The sequence below is a fragment of the Panicum virgatum genome, chromosome 2N (assembly GCF_016808335.1).
Source record: "Panicum virgatum strain AP13 chromosome 2N, P.virgatum_v5, whole genome shotgun sequence".
In the NCBI taxonomy this organism is placed as follows: Eukaryota; Viridiplantae; Streptophyta; class Magnoliopsida; order Poales; family Poaceae; genus Panicum; species Panicum virgatum.
Genome location: NC_053146.1, coordinates 5,529,096 through 5,542,557, shown reverse-complemented (window position 1 = coordinate 5,542,557; position 13,462 = coordinate 5,529,096). Strand labels below are relative to the sequence as shown.

Here is a 13,462-nt window from a genome sequence, read left to right as displayed (position 1 = left end):
CACCTGACCACAAGCCAGCAACTCAACTTGGATTGTTAGCAACAATGGTAAAGACTCTGTTTGGGAGGAAGAAATGGTCAACCGAAAAAACAGCCATCCAGAATGAATGGATGTAACCGGGGTGGAGCCTAGATAAGGTCAAGAAAGAAAATCTCCTTTATCATTGTGGTTATCACGGTATACATCAGAGGTCGGGATTACGAGGTCGGACCTCCACCGCTCCGGACCGCTTTTGCCTGTTTGTGTGATAGGGCCAGAGGCCGGGTTTACAAGGTCGGACCTTAACCGCTCTGGACACACACATAGACACCACGCTATTACAAAGGAGAAATTCTCTTATTCCTTTCTTAGGAGTAACCTACGGCTGCATGCTATACAGCGTGTTCTTCGGAGGTGAAGGCACCTTGGACGTGCCTGAACCGCATCATCCAGGATCACCTCGGGAGCTCGGGGGGCCCCTCCTTGCCTAAGAGCTGTCACATGCTTACATGGCATGAGACAAATTCTTTGGCCTTGAATGGAAGAGGCCCCCTCCCCCTGCCGTCGCCGTTGCCGATGGAAACCAGAACCCTTGCGCAGCAGATGGACCGGTGCGACGCGTGGAGAAGTGCGGTCGTTCGCCGGCTTGTCCTTGGTGCTAGCGCCAAGGGCCCCCGCGCGAGGTGGCGGGGTCCTGCCTGCAGCAGCACCGAGCAACGCTGAGGTGGATCTCCGGTGCTGCTGCGGCAGGAGGTCTCAGTCAACTTCCTCCGGGATGGCTGTCGGCTCTAGGCTCCAAGTTGAGAGAAAGCCTTGAGCCGACGTCATGCCATCGCAGAGGGGGCGTGGCCGTTGCCTGAGAAAAAACCTTGAGTCGACGTAGGAGCGGCGGCGCGCAGCGGCGCCTCTGCTGCATGCTGCTACGCCGGCTCTGAGGTGTCGCGGTGGCGACACACAGCAGACGCCGCTGCCGTGCGCCGCCGCACCGAGGTCGTCGGAGCGCCGGTGCCATAGCATGCGGAGTGAGTGTGCCTTCCTTCATCTTCAAGTTTGCCGTTGCAGAGGGAGAACGCAGCCCAGAGGCCTGAAGATCCAGCCAACGCCTGTCTTCCCCACGGACGGCGCCAAAATGTCGCGGGGATTTTCAGGGGTACCCACAGCCGGGTGGCGGAGCGCACCCGCCTATTCCCAGTGAGGGAGTACTCGGGGAAGTACTAGGCGATGGGGCTAGATCTACGCTGAGATTGGGACTCAGGAATACACGATTTAGAGTGGTTCGGGCCGCCGGAGCGTAATACCCTACGTCCACTGGGAGATGTATTGTCTTGGTTGTGTGAATGAATCTATCCTCTGCTGGTCTTGGCTCTTACCCAGCCTGAGGTTTTCTAACGGCGCTCTCCCCTTTTTATAGATCAAAGGGGGGGGGGGCGGATACATAGAACGTTGATGCCCCGACAGGTGGGCCCAACGTGACTGTGGCTACAGTGGTAGCGAATCTTTCCTTCGATATGCGTACTGCTGCTCTTCTGACACAGGGGGTCTTCTCTTGTCCCGTCAGCGAGGCGCCCGTTGGAGTAGCGTAGCTTGCGGCGTGGCCTGCTGAGGCTATTATGTAGCGTCATAATGGGTGAAGCCGAGCCGTCGTATCCGACTGTTACGGCAGACTGGCAGACGCGGCATGGGCGGCGCCATCGGCTCCACTGCCTTGGTAATACGCGATCAATAGTGCCCCCTGGTCAGTCAAACGCCTCGGCTTCCACTATATCAAAGTGGACGTCCACCTACCGCAATAAATGCGAAGGTAGGTGGACCTCAATATGGAGACTAAGGGCCTCATACACGTGTCGGCCCCGGACCACCCTGAGGCGGGGCGTCCAAACTTTCCCTTGGAGAGGGGTCCGGTTGCTATCCAGGACCCTATGAGGGGTCCGGGACCCCGCGGGGGTCCGGATTCCTTGGGAGGTCCGGAGCCCTGGCTGCTTGCGCTTGAGCGCCTGTTTTTCCTGGGACGTGGCGTTCCCAGACCTTCCCCGACCGTGGAACAGGTCCGGACCTTTGTCGGGAGGACAGGACTTCGGACTGCAGGGGTCCGGCTGTTTGGTTGTAGTCAAGGATGACTACAAAGGCTCTTGCCTAGTCACAGCAAGAGGGGGTACCCCAGTCCTGGGGTACCGACAGCCTCCCTTTTCTAAATAACCCTAATATCTTTTCAAAGAAAATATAACCCATCGAGCTTGGATTAAGATAGACGTACTCCCTCCGTTTCAAAATGTAGGTTCGTTTTAGCTTTTCTAAGTTCATGTTGTATGCATCTAGATATAATAATATACATCTAAGTGCATACACATAAATCGATAATCCTAGAAAAAGCTAAAACGACCTACAATTTTGAACGGGGAGTATCGTATAGAGAACGTGACCCCGCATCTAGAGATATCAGAAAGAGAACCTGGTCCGTAGCGTTTACGTGACACTAGTTTTTTTTAAAAGTGTGACACTAGCTATTTGTAGCCTCTAGCCCCTGTTAACATCATTGTCCTCTTTCTCTAGATATCATTCTTATACTAGATTATTGGTGATGAACCAAACACACACATCATTCCATCAACGTCGATGTTAGTTTCAATTTCATATATTCACGGGCAAAAAAAAAAGGTGTGCTGCCGACTGCTGTGGCCGGCCGGAAACAAAGCTCCGGTGGTTGCGGGCTGCTAGCTTCCACGCACGCACGCCCTGTCGGCTCTCCCTTTACCGGACCCAAACTATAGTTGTCTCGTCTATGACTATGCAATCCTACTACCATATGCAGTCATGCAGAGAGGACTATAATTTTTAACCAAACCTACTCGCTAATTAATCATGCACGCCAAGGATTCCCGGTGTCAATTTCTCAGCTAATAAGGCGAGCCAAAGCCGAGCCTCATGATCGGACCCTCCTCGCATTGGATGGCGATGGCCAGATCGTTGCGGTTGGCAACTAATGCTAATTTGTTGTAAAAAATATATTGCTGACTGACTGATGATTGGTGGCTGGTACTGATTTAAGTTGAGAAAAAAACACTGCTAGTTTTTTCAACACTTCACCGTATTCGACTGGTGCACTTGCGGCTGGTTGTGGCTCGAGCTGGTGCAGCCAGAACCAGCCGGCCAGCAGCCGCCAAGCCGCTGCTTTCAGCCAATGGCAGCCGAGAGCAGCCGAACACTTGCCAGCCGAACACGGCTACTGCTCGCCGGTGGTGGCAACGCTCATTGCCTGCCACCGGCGCCCAACCAACCGCCTCGTGCACGGTGGCGGACAGGCTCACCGGCGGGTGGACACCCGCCGCGGGGTACACTCCCGGGGTGCGCCTGCGCGCGCCCCTCCCCCTCCTGTTCCCGCCATCCCACGCTGCCCGCCACCGCACCCCCGCCGCCAGCTTTCCCCGCCACCTCCCGCCCGCTTCAGTCTTCACGACGCCCTCGCTTCCGACCCCCACCAACCGACGCCCGGGCCCCACGCGGCCGCGCCTCCCCCACCCCGCGTAGCCGCGAGGAGCCCCGACCCGCGACCACTTTACAGTGCCGCAACCGCCACGCGTCGCGCCGCCGTTGGCAGCCGCGCGACCCCACCACCCCACCCACCTCTTTATGCACTGCACTCCCCTCCCTCTCCCACCTTCGCTTTCCCCTTTCATTCCGACCGGCGGGCACGCCTCGGGGGCAAATCACGAGGGGAATTTCCGGCTAGGGTTTCGCGGATCGAGAGAGGGGGAGGGGGGAGGGCGGCTAGGGTTTCGGGTCGAGGTCGGCGGCGCCGGCATGGCCTCGCTGGCTGCGGCCGCGGCGGCGGAGGAGGCGGGGGAGGGGGCGGTGACGGGGGACATGGTGAGCGCGGGGTTCGCGGAGCTGGAGCGCCAGCAGCAGCTGCTGGCCACCTGCACGCGCCTCTACCAGCAGCTGGCCGACCACTTCGGCTCGCTCGAGCGCGGGCTGGCGGCGCGCTCCGACGCGCTGCGCGTCCGCCGCCGCGCCTTCGACGCGCGCACCCACCGCGCGCTCGACTCGCTCCACCGCAGGGAGGCCTCCATCGACGGCTCCGTCGCGCGCGCGCTCGACCACCTCGGCTCCCTCTCCGCCGCCCCCGGCGGCAAGGGCGCGGCTCCCGGCCCCGCCGGCGCGGAGGCCGGGCTCGCCGAGGGCCTGCGGGCGCTCTGCGCGCGGATGGACTCCGCCGCGTTCCTGGGCTTCGTTGTGGCCCGCCGCAAGGAGGCCGACGCGCTGCGCGCCGAGATGCCGCCCGCCCTCAAGCTCTGCGTGGATCCGGCCAAGTTCGTCATGGACGCCGTCGCCGACGTGTTCCCCGTCGACCGCCGCGAGGTCCGGAGCCCGGCCGACCTGGCCTGGGCGTGCGTGCTCATCCTCGAGGCGGCCGTACCGGCGCTCGCCGACCCGGACCCGGAGATCGGCTCCGCGCGCCCGCTCGTGCCGCGGGCCGCGCGGGAGCGCGCGCGGGGCATGGCGCGGGAGTGGAAGGACGCCGCGGAGAGGAAGGGCGGGGTGGAGGGCGCCAAGCCCCCCGACGCGCACGCCTTCCTGCAGCACGTGGCCACGTTTGCAGTCGCCGAGAGGGAGGACCGCCCGCTCTACCGCAGGATTGTCGTCAGCTTCTCCTGGCGCCGGCAGATGCCGCGCCTCGCGCTCACCCTCGGCCTCGAGGAAGAAATGGCCGGTATATTCGCTTGCTTCTTGCTTGCTGCTGCATGTTTTTTTTTGTTCCTGTTTGACATACAATTATCTCTGCCAAGTCTTTGTTCCAAGTGCTCTACTATATGCCAAGCAACTGATGAAATGGTGAACCATTTATGTGTTCAGATGGTTGATTTGGGAATAAGCAAGTGTGCAGCGGTATAAATTGACCTAGATCTAGGTATCTAGCATTAAATTGTCATCAATAGGATTAAGTGGCTGGCACCAGTGTAATTGTAGATCAGAGCAGCAGCAGCAGCATTTCAATAGGCTTTTGTAGGAGGGTAAAAAAATCACCCAGGCAAAATGAGGAGAAAAGTTTCTTCTTTATTTTCCCTAACTAGTGCTGCTGCAGTGCTAATTACTCCACAGTGCAAGGTTATGATAGTTGTACTATGATTAGACTGGAGTATGTCTTTTACTGGGCTGGGTGGTCTCTGTCATAGCCATGTGCTAGAAAAGGTTGTTTATCAAGTGCTCAGGATAACTGTGTCTTCTGTTCCTGATGGCCATTATTCTTAGTGGCGCTTGTCTTGGGGGCCATTGCTTTAGCCTTTAGTTGCTGTCAGATTCTTGTGCCTACAGTACTGTTGTTGCCTTGGAGTAAAGGGCAATTCAGTGTTGCACTCTCGTTTGGACTCTCAGGTTCCAGTGCTGCCCAGCCTTCTTCACTCTTCCAACTTCCAGCACATACTACACTATATTAACTTGACATGCCACCACATCACTGATAATCCCATGCCTCTGCAATGCAATATCACATTAGTTCTGTTACTAAAATGGAGTTTGCTGTCAAATTCATGCCAGTTTGGTGCTTATGTATGTACTATTTTCTTTTTCTTCATTAAATTTGGTGTGTTTGCACGATGGCATGTTGGTCATTGGCTTGTTGTGTTGTTTAGACTTAATTAGACTAGTCATTACTCATTACATATTAATATTACCTTATTTGTAGATATCATTGAGGAGCTAATTGCTAAGAGGCAGCAGCTTGATGCTGTGAACTTCGCATATGAGGCTGGTCTTCAGGAGAAGTTCCCTCCAGTTCCTCTTCTGAAGTCCTACCTGGAAGACTCTAAGAAGACATCATGTGTTGCTTCAGATAATTCAAGCACTAGCAGTGGCCAATCAGGGGTATGTTCAATTGTAATTTTTTAACTGAAAAAATATTAAGCAACTTGTTAACAGTTCTAGCATGTGCATACTGCTATCCATCCTCCACATGTCACTTTCAATTTCAGTTCTTTAGCACCTCGGCTGTTAATTGGATTCTACTGTGCTACTCACTCTTTGTTACATGGAACCCAATGGGGTCTGATATTATTTATTTGCAGAGCAATGTGAACAAGAAAGAGCAGTCTGCGCTGCGAGCTGTTATTAAGTGTGTTGAGGACCGCAAACTGGAAGCTGAGTTTCCACTGGAGGATCTCCGGAAGCAGCTCGAAGAACTGGAGAAGGCCAAGACTGAGAAGAAAAAGGCAGCATCAAGTGCTTCCAGTGGTGGCAGCAGCGGCCCTGCAACCAAGCGTATACGTGCAAGCAATGGAGGCCCAATGCCTCCTGCCAAGGCAGGTCGTCTAACTAACAATGCATCTGTGTCTTCTTTCCCAGCAGCCACCACATTTGCCCACTCTCCTTCCCACACCTCATACGCCACCACTTCCCCTTCCCACACCTCATATGCCACCACCTCCCCATCCCATGCATCATACGCCACTGCTTCCCCCTCCCACGCATCATACGCCACTGCTTCCCCTTACCCTTATGAAAGGCCTGCTGGTCATGGCATCTACTGCAATCGGAGCCCACCGGCTATCAGGGAGGCATATGTTTACCCAGCTGAGGAGGTAGCAACTGTCAATGTCGGCATCGCGATGCCATACTCCACCCCACCCATGAGTTACCCTTCCCCCTATGGTGGGTATGGCAATGGTATGGCAGCTTATAACAATGGAATGGCTCCTGCCTTCCACCAGGCTTACTACCGGTAGGTTCAGTCAGGAAAAAAAGTCGCTGATGAATGACATGATAACAACTAATGATGCCAACGACTCAATCGCGCAATGGCCCTATTTTGTAGTGACTGACTACAACGGTAGATTGGTATCTCAGCTCATATGTTCTTACCACTACTACTACTAGTAGATGTGTTGTGTTGTATTAGCACTCGTCTCATCCTAGAACACTACTTTTTACTACTAAGGAACCTGGATGTAAATTATGTATGCTACCAGCGAGACTCTTTGTTGCCTTATGTAATTCTATTTGGAACTAAGAAAAAACCAAAAAAAAAATCAGCATGTAATCCTTATGAGGCACTGGATGTACCAGGGACTTAATTAAAGGAGTTTTAGATTATCTTTGCTGTGTTTGTGGCTGTGTGGTCATTATGGTCTGGGTACTTGCCTTGAGTTTTTGTAAGCAATCTCTATTATTTGTTTGTCTTGTGTTCAACTGTTGTAGTCAACTGGAGTTCGTTTGGAGGGGGGATGGTTTGTGAGTGAACTGGAGGTGGTGGTCTTGTTGATCATAATGAGTGTAGGTGGCCGTCACATGGCTCTGCCTGTCCAATTTGGTGCCAGTGTAGTGCCAAGAGCAGGCAGAGGCTAGCAGATGCATCATGCATGCCGACGGAGATCGCCTGCAGTCGCAGTAGCGACTGCACGCGATCTGAGCCATCACATGGCTCAGATCGCTAGCAGATGCATCATGGCTCTGCCTGTCCAATTTGGTGCCAGTGTAGTGCCAAGAGCAGGCAGAGGCTAGCAGATGCATCATGCATGCCGACGGAGATCGCCTGCAGTCGCAGTAGCGACTGCACGCGATCTGAGCCATCCATTTCCCCGGGGAACGAACCAGATGGATTGCTACAGTGATGATACAGTGGTAAACAGTACCCTATGAGCAGTAATAATACAGTGTTCCACGGTAGCGAACAGATGCATGTTCTTCGCAAGGATAGCATTTCATTTTCTATGATGATACCATTGTTGCTTTGGTGGTCTTTTCGTTCCACCTGGCGGCATTATTAAGCATAGTTATATATGAATGTTGTGAGACTGCTTTGCTGCTGATGGTCATTTTGATCATCGTTGGCTCTTCTACCTTGTTTCATCTTCTCTGAAGCATTTTCAGCATTTCATAATTCAGACGATGACACTGCTTTGCCGTTGATGGTCATCTTAATCTAACGGTGGCATGGTGCATTCGTGGTGCGCATGACCACTACGCGACAATTCCCTCTGTTTAACAAGGTGGACATTTTGTCTATGGCTACAAATTTTGTCTGGGTTTAATTGATTAATAGGCTTTTGTTCATAGCAATGGGACGGCAAAAAGATGCTTTAGCACCTCATTACCCCAAAAAACACACATGCTTTCTCGGCTTCACATCCCCGTCCCCGGTGAACGAAGAAAAAAAAAAATCTGCTCCTGGCTGATGCGTCACGCCTCGACTTCAATCCCTGTAAAATCAAGAGTTGAAGTCCAGGTAAATTCGAGATTCTCTCCAGCGTCTACGGCGACTGGGAAAGGAAAGCTCCATCACACTATTCCCAGGAAATGACATGATATCCTCTTGCAGTCTCGCAACGCAACTGGAAAATATCTCCTCGTTTCGCACCAAAGTTGCACGAACAGATGGTGTAAAGATGCAGCAAGTTTCTATGAAATTTTTGTTCCTTCCCCCTCCACTCAAAAAGTTGAAATAAGAGTGAATTCCAAGTCTTCACAGAAAAAGAGTGACCATCGGTATTTAGCATCTTGGCAAATCCTTCAGATGCTGCACTGGGTCAACAAGCCAATAGCATGGCAAAATAAGACTGTAACAGTATGAGCAGTACGGTGAAAATTTGAGGGGGGTGGGGGGATAATGTCAATAGGTTCAGAGAATGATAAGCTTCAATCCAACCCCAAACAAAATTGGGGACATGTAACACACTCATTCGTCCCCCTTGAACAAATGCATAAAAAGAATCCACGGAGGAAAACACAATAAGAAACTCAAGAAAGGTGTTTCTCCAAGTGGTTAAGTGTATTTGGAGCACACAGAAAGTCCAGCAATTTTACAAGAAAATTGATTAAAGAATCATCCAATCAACAAAAATGAAAGGAATTCAGGTGGGGGCAAGACTCGTTAGAAGCAAGCTAGTTTGACAAGCAAGCTGAGCATCTTCCAAAAGCAAAAGATGTGATAAAAGGGAGCGAATACATCGGAACAAAACTAGGATAAAGTTGACAAGGAGATCTAGGCCAATATATGCTCAATGGTTGGTTGGATATGCTCTATTTCTCTGAGGTCTGAGGATGCAATTATTACAAGTTTTAGAGGACACATGAGGAATTTCTGTTATGGTGCATGCAAGACAACATATATATCTCCTTTAACGGATTGCTATTAATTTACAAGCAACACCAGTCCAAAACATCTAGAGGTTAAAATACACCCCAAGATGATCCATGCGCCTAGATTAAGTTATAAACAAACTGATAAGAGAAAAGGAAACCTGATTGAATCACACACGACATCTTAACCACCAAATCGCAACGCAATCATTTCCATCAGTTATGCACAGCAGATGCACATACATAATGAAACTAGCCAAGTTGCCTGACAACTACAACCATACTACACATTAAAATCAACTATGCATCACAGATGCCACGAGATTGAAAATTTGCTCAGAAGCACTCAAGCATCAAATGAATTATAGAGTCAACTCCTAGTCTTGCCGTTTCCAGATTCGATAGCTTACTGCAAAACATCACTAGAAACAAAGGTGATTCTTCATCTAGATGAAGCCATCTATTGAAGCAAACTTCCCAACTCCTGAACCAACCTGATTAAAAGATCCCAATCCTAACCCAAATCATTTGATGCTGCAATTTCAGTGAGCTAATCAAACTTCGACAAATGACTAATGCTAATTCATGCTAAACCTTTACCCGCCTAACCAACTCAAAAATACAGGTATATGTCATGGTTTGCAAGAACTGACCCAATACCACAAAAAGTTGCAAGAGCAGATCAGAGAACTCAAAGCAAACGGTGATTCGCATCCATTGTTCATACTCTCACTGCTCTGTTATTAGCATATTATCATCAGCAGCATATTATCATCATCATTATCTCGCATGGCATAAATATTGATATTAGCAGTAGTAGAAACAGGCGCATCAGCAAAACAGTTGAGTCATGGCACAAATATACTATACAAGCACAAGGACGCTCTCCGCGCCTCCGAGGACGGTGGCCCCCTCGCCGTCGCCGTCGTCGGGGTTGGCGCCCTTGGGGACGGTGACGACGAGCTCGCCCTCAGCGTAGGTGGCGGTGGCCATGGCGGGGCGCGTGCAGGGCGGGAGGCGGAAGCGCCACCGGTCGAGCTCGAAGGCCGCGGCCCCGTCGTCGTCGGCGCCGCCGGAGGCGAGGTCCCGGACGACGACCTTGGTGACCCCCGGGTGGATCTCGACGGCGTGCGCGCTGGCGCCCGCGGGGGAGAACCCGTCGACGGCGGCGGCGACGAACCGCAGCGCGGCCGCGTCCTCCTCGACGGAGACGTCCGCATCGGCCGCGAACGGGAGCTCCAGCACCTTGGCGAAGATGTGCGGCAGGCGGCGCAGCTTCTTCCCGCCGAGCGCGCCCGCGGCGGCCGCGCAGCGCTGCACGGCGATGGTGCGCTTCCGCGGCGCCGGGTGGACCCTCATGGCGTGGCGGGGCCGCGTCGGGAGGCCGGGAGGACGGGGACGGGGAGCCCTAACCCTAGGGACGCGGTGGGGAGGGCGGATCGGAGGGGCGCCTCGGAATTCGCGGCGGGGCGGGGCGGTGTGGGGTGTGGGTGGAGACGCTCCGTGCTTGTGCGCTGGGGATTTGTTTGGAGATGGGAGGGGGAAGGAGAAACGGAACGGGACGGAAGAGGTGGTGCCGTGATTTTAATTTGGGCTCTCGTTATTTCTTTATCAAGGGAAAATAGTTAATCCATGATAAGGATTAGGGATTAGAGAGTTGGAATAAGATTTGGATCGCGACTAAAATTTGACTTATCTTGTTATTGTTACGATTATGGCATCGTCTTTGAATTAGTTACTGTGAAATAAGCAAAATATATTATATTGTACCTCACAATTAGAACTTTTATTATATAGACTTTTTTTTATACCTTCCGTCTCGCTAGTAAACAGCGGTAGGATCTGTAGGGTTCATCTACCTTGATTAGATATACTAGAGCTAGTGGTTACCTAGATACTAAACGACTAGTCATACATCCTTTACCTATTATCACACAAAACAACAATTTTATTGTACTAAACAGCCATTTAAAACGAGACGCATGGTCATTGATCGTGTTAAAAACTGGCAAGATGGCCATTTAGACCAACAGCGATTGAAGTTTACATGTTGGTTTTTTTCTAGCACCATCGCAGATGACGTCAAAGTTGGAAAAACATTTTTCTTCATGTGAACATTAATATTTACATTTATTTCCAACCAAGAGATATTCTAAAAGCCTGACCTCAAATCTGATCGAGTTGGAAACATGAAAAAGATTGCACGAGATGAAACAGAGAGTGACCGAGCGCATTTAGTTTCCAAAAAAATTGAGCAAATTTTTTGGCGACATTTACAATACTAGTTAGAACTATTAAGTATAAATTAATTATAAAATTAATTACACGGATGGGCGGGAAATCAAGACGAATCTATTAAGCCTAATTAATTCATCATTAGATATTGTTTACTGTAGCACGACATTGTCTAAATAATATTGCATAATTAGATTCATTAGATTCGTTTCGTGATTTTGCTCGAAGGTTATAAAATGAATTTATTAGTTATTTATATTTAATACTTCAAATAATGATCAAATATACGAAATTAATATAGGGTAGGAACAAATTTTAGAAACTAAACAGAGCCTGAACGAGAGAGAAAAAAGAACGGAGAAGAAACAATGGTGATGCCTAGTAGAGGCCTAGAGGGGATAGGATCGTAGGATAAGAAAGCGCACACGTTTAGACTGAGGCCAACAGGTGAGGCATCGGGAGAGGCAATTCCATTTTTGCCTCCCCCAGGGCTACTGTAGCAAGGGGAACCGTCTCCAACAAAGAAACGCAAACGGAGAGGCAAACTGTCTCGGAGGAGAGAGGCGATGGAAAAATGCTCTCCCTCTCTCCTCCGACGCATTCCTGCTGCGGGCTCTCCTCTCCGCCTCGCCTCGCTTGCCCGCCGCCGCTTCTCTCTCGCCCCCAGCCACAGCTCTCCTCACCCACCGCCGAGCCGCCCTCCTCATCCCTAGGCGTGCGCGGGACGGCGGCCGAGCGCGCGCGGGACGACCTCGAGCGTGCACGGAACGACCTCGAGCGCGCGCGGAACGACGGCCATAGGTGCGGGCCGGCGGCGGCCATGGCGCACGGATCCGGCCATGGAGAGCAGATCGAGCCTCATGCCGGCGGCAGATCGAGCCATGGCGAGCAGGGCCGCGCCCCCCCCCCTCGGCGGAGGAGCTCGTGGCGGCCGGCATGGCAAAGCTCGCGGCGGCCATGGCGGATCCGCTCCGGGGGGGCTTCCTCCTTCCCTGGGGCCTACCTCTTCCCCGCACGACGTGCAGGCCAAGCGGCGGCCATGGAGGACCCTTCACTGCTCCCTCGGCCGCCGGCCACTTCATCCTTCGGCGCGACGGCCATGGCGCGCCGCTCGGCTGCCAGCCGTGGTCCGCGGGCGAGCTTCGCGCGCGGGCAGCGCCGCCGCGGCCTTGGGCGGGCCAGCTCCGCGCGCGCAGCGCCGCCCCGCGGGCCTGCTCTGCGCCCCGGTATCCCACTCCGGCGGCGCCGACCTTGCCTCCTCCTCTATGGCGTCGCGCCGATGGCTCATCGAGGTGTACGCCGGCCGCGGACATCGGCGGGAGGAGGGGAGGGGGGGCGGCACCGCCACCACGTCGGCCGCGCGGCCGTGTACACCGGCGGGAGGAGGGGAGGGGGCGGACACCGCGCTCCTCCTACGGCCCACCGCCGGCAGCAGATGGAGCGGAAGAGTAGGGGAGGGGGCGGTGCCGGCGGCAAGTGCAGGAGAGGGATGGGGTGGCGACGGGATTTTGCCTCCGCGCTGTTGGAGACTGGAGTTTTTGCGTGTGTGAGGCAAACACTGTGAGCAATGCAAACTCGCGAATGCCTGTCGCGTTTTCCTTTACGTTGTTGGAGTCAGTCTTAGGACGTGAAGTGTGCCCCATTCGCACAGTCCTCGTCCACGCAGGGCCATCCACGTCACGCACTCCCAAGTTGCGGAGCCCACCACAACGTGGAGCCCGCATGCTAGAGACAGGCCCCAAATGACCAGTGCTAGTCACAATGTTTTCTTTTTTCTTTTTTTTGAATAATTAATTATCCAGTGTATTGCAAGAGAGGGGGAAACATCTCGTCTGATTGCCATTGTTCAAAACCAATTACTTAACTAATCCAAGTCGCAATTGAATGACCGACTCCTTGTCAAAGCTTGCGAGCACATGGCTTGAAATCCTTTGCTATGGAACAAGCTTGACTCGCCACTTGTCGCTGTCAGGACTTGCCACCACAACGTGGAGCCCGTATGCCAGAGACAGGCCTACCAATGACCAGTGCTAGCCACCATGTTTTTTTTGGCATATCAATTATCCATTGTCATTGCAACAGAGGAAAAAAAACATCTCGTGTGAATATCATTGTTCAAAACCTATTACTTAACCCAAATAGCAAGTGCAAGACTACTTGTCAAGACTTGTGAACAGGG

At 52.6% G+C, this 13,462-nt stretch overlaps 2 protein-coding genes across 2 annotated transcripts; one reads left to right on the top strand and one right to left on the bottom strand.

The window, feature by feature from the left end:
• Window positions 1–3,762: 3,762 nt before the first annotated feature.
• On the top strand, window positions 3,763–7,062 carry LOC120659454 (FRIGIDA-like protein 4a). Its single transcript, XM_039937605.1, has 3 exons — window positions 3,763–4,687; window positions 5,660–5,838; window positions 6,039–7,062. The coding sequence occupies exons 1-3, from the start codon at window positions 3,778–3,780 to the stop codon at window positions 6,693–6,695; spliced, it is 1,746 nt and encodes a 581-aa protein (XP_039793539.1). The 5' UTR covers window positions 3,763–3,777; the 3' UTR covers window positions 6,696–7,062.
• A 2,677-nt stretch (window positions 7,063–9,739) lies between these two features.
• LOC120659453 lies at window positions 9,740–10,628 on the bottom strand. The gene has a single exon (XM_039937604.1). It carries the CDS (start codon window positions 10,405–10,407, stop codon window positions 9,913–9,915), a length of 495 nt encoding a protein of 164 aa, XP_039793538.1. The 5' UTR covers window positions 10,408–10,628; the 3' UTR covers window positions 9,740–9,912.
• Window positions 10,629–13,462: the final 2,834 nt, after the last annotated feature.

Bases quoted from the DNA above. Each gene is read 5' to 3' on its own strand.
- LOC120659453 (XM_039937604.1), bottom strand. From the start codon at position 10,407: ATGAGGGTCCACCCGGCGCCGCGGAAGCGCACCATCGCCGTGCAGCGC.
- LOC120659454 (XM_039937605.1), top strand. From the start codon at position 3,778: ATGGCCTCGCTGGCTGCGGCCGCGGCGGCGGAGGAGGCGGGGGAGGGG. The intron at 4,688-5,659 runs GTATATTCGCTT...CCTTATTTGTAG, and splicing joins CCTCGAGGAAGAAATGGCCG to ATATCATTGAGGAGCTAATT. The intron at 5,839-6,038 runs GTATGTTCAATT...ATTTATTTGCAG, and splicing joins CTAGCAGTGGCCAATCAGGG to AGCAATGTGAACAAGAAAGA.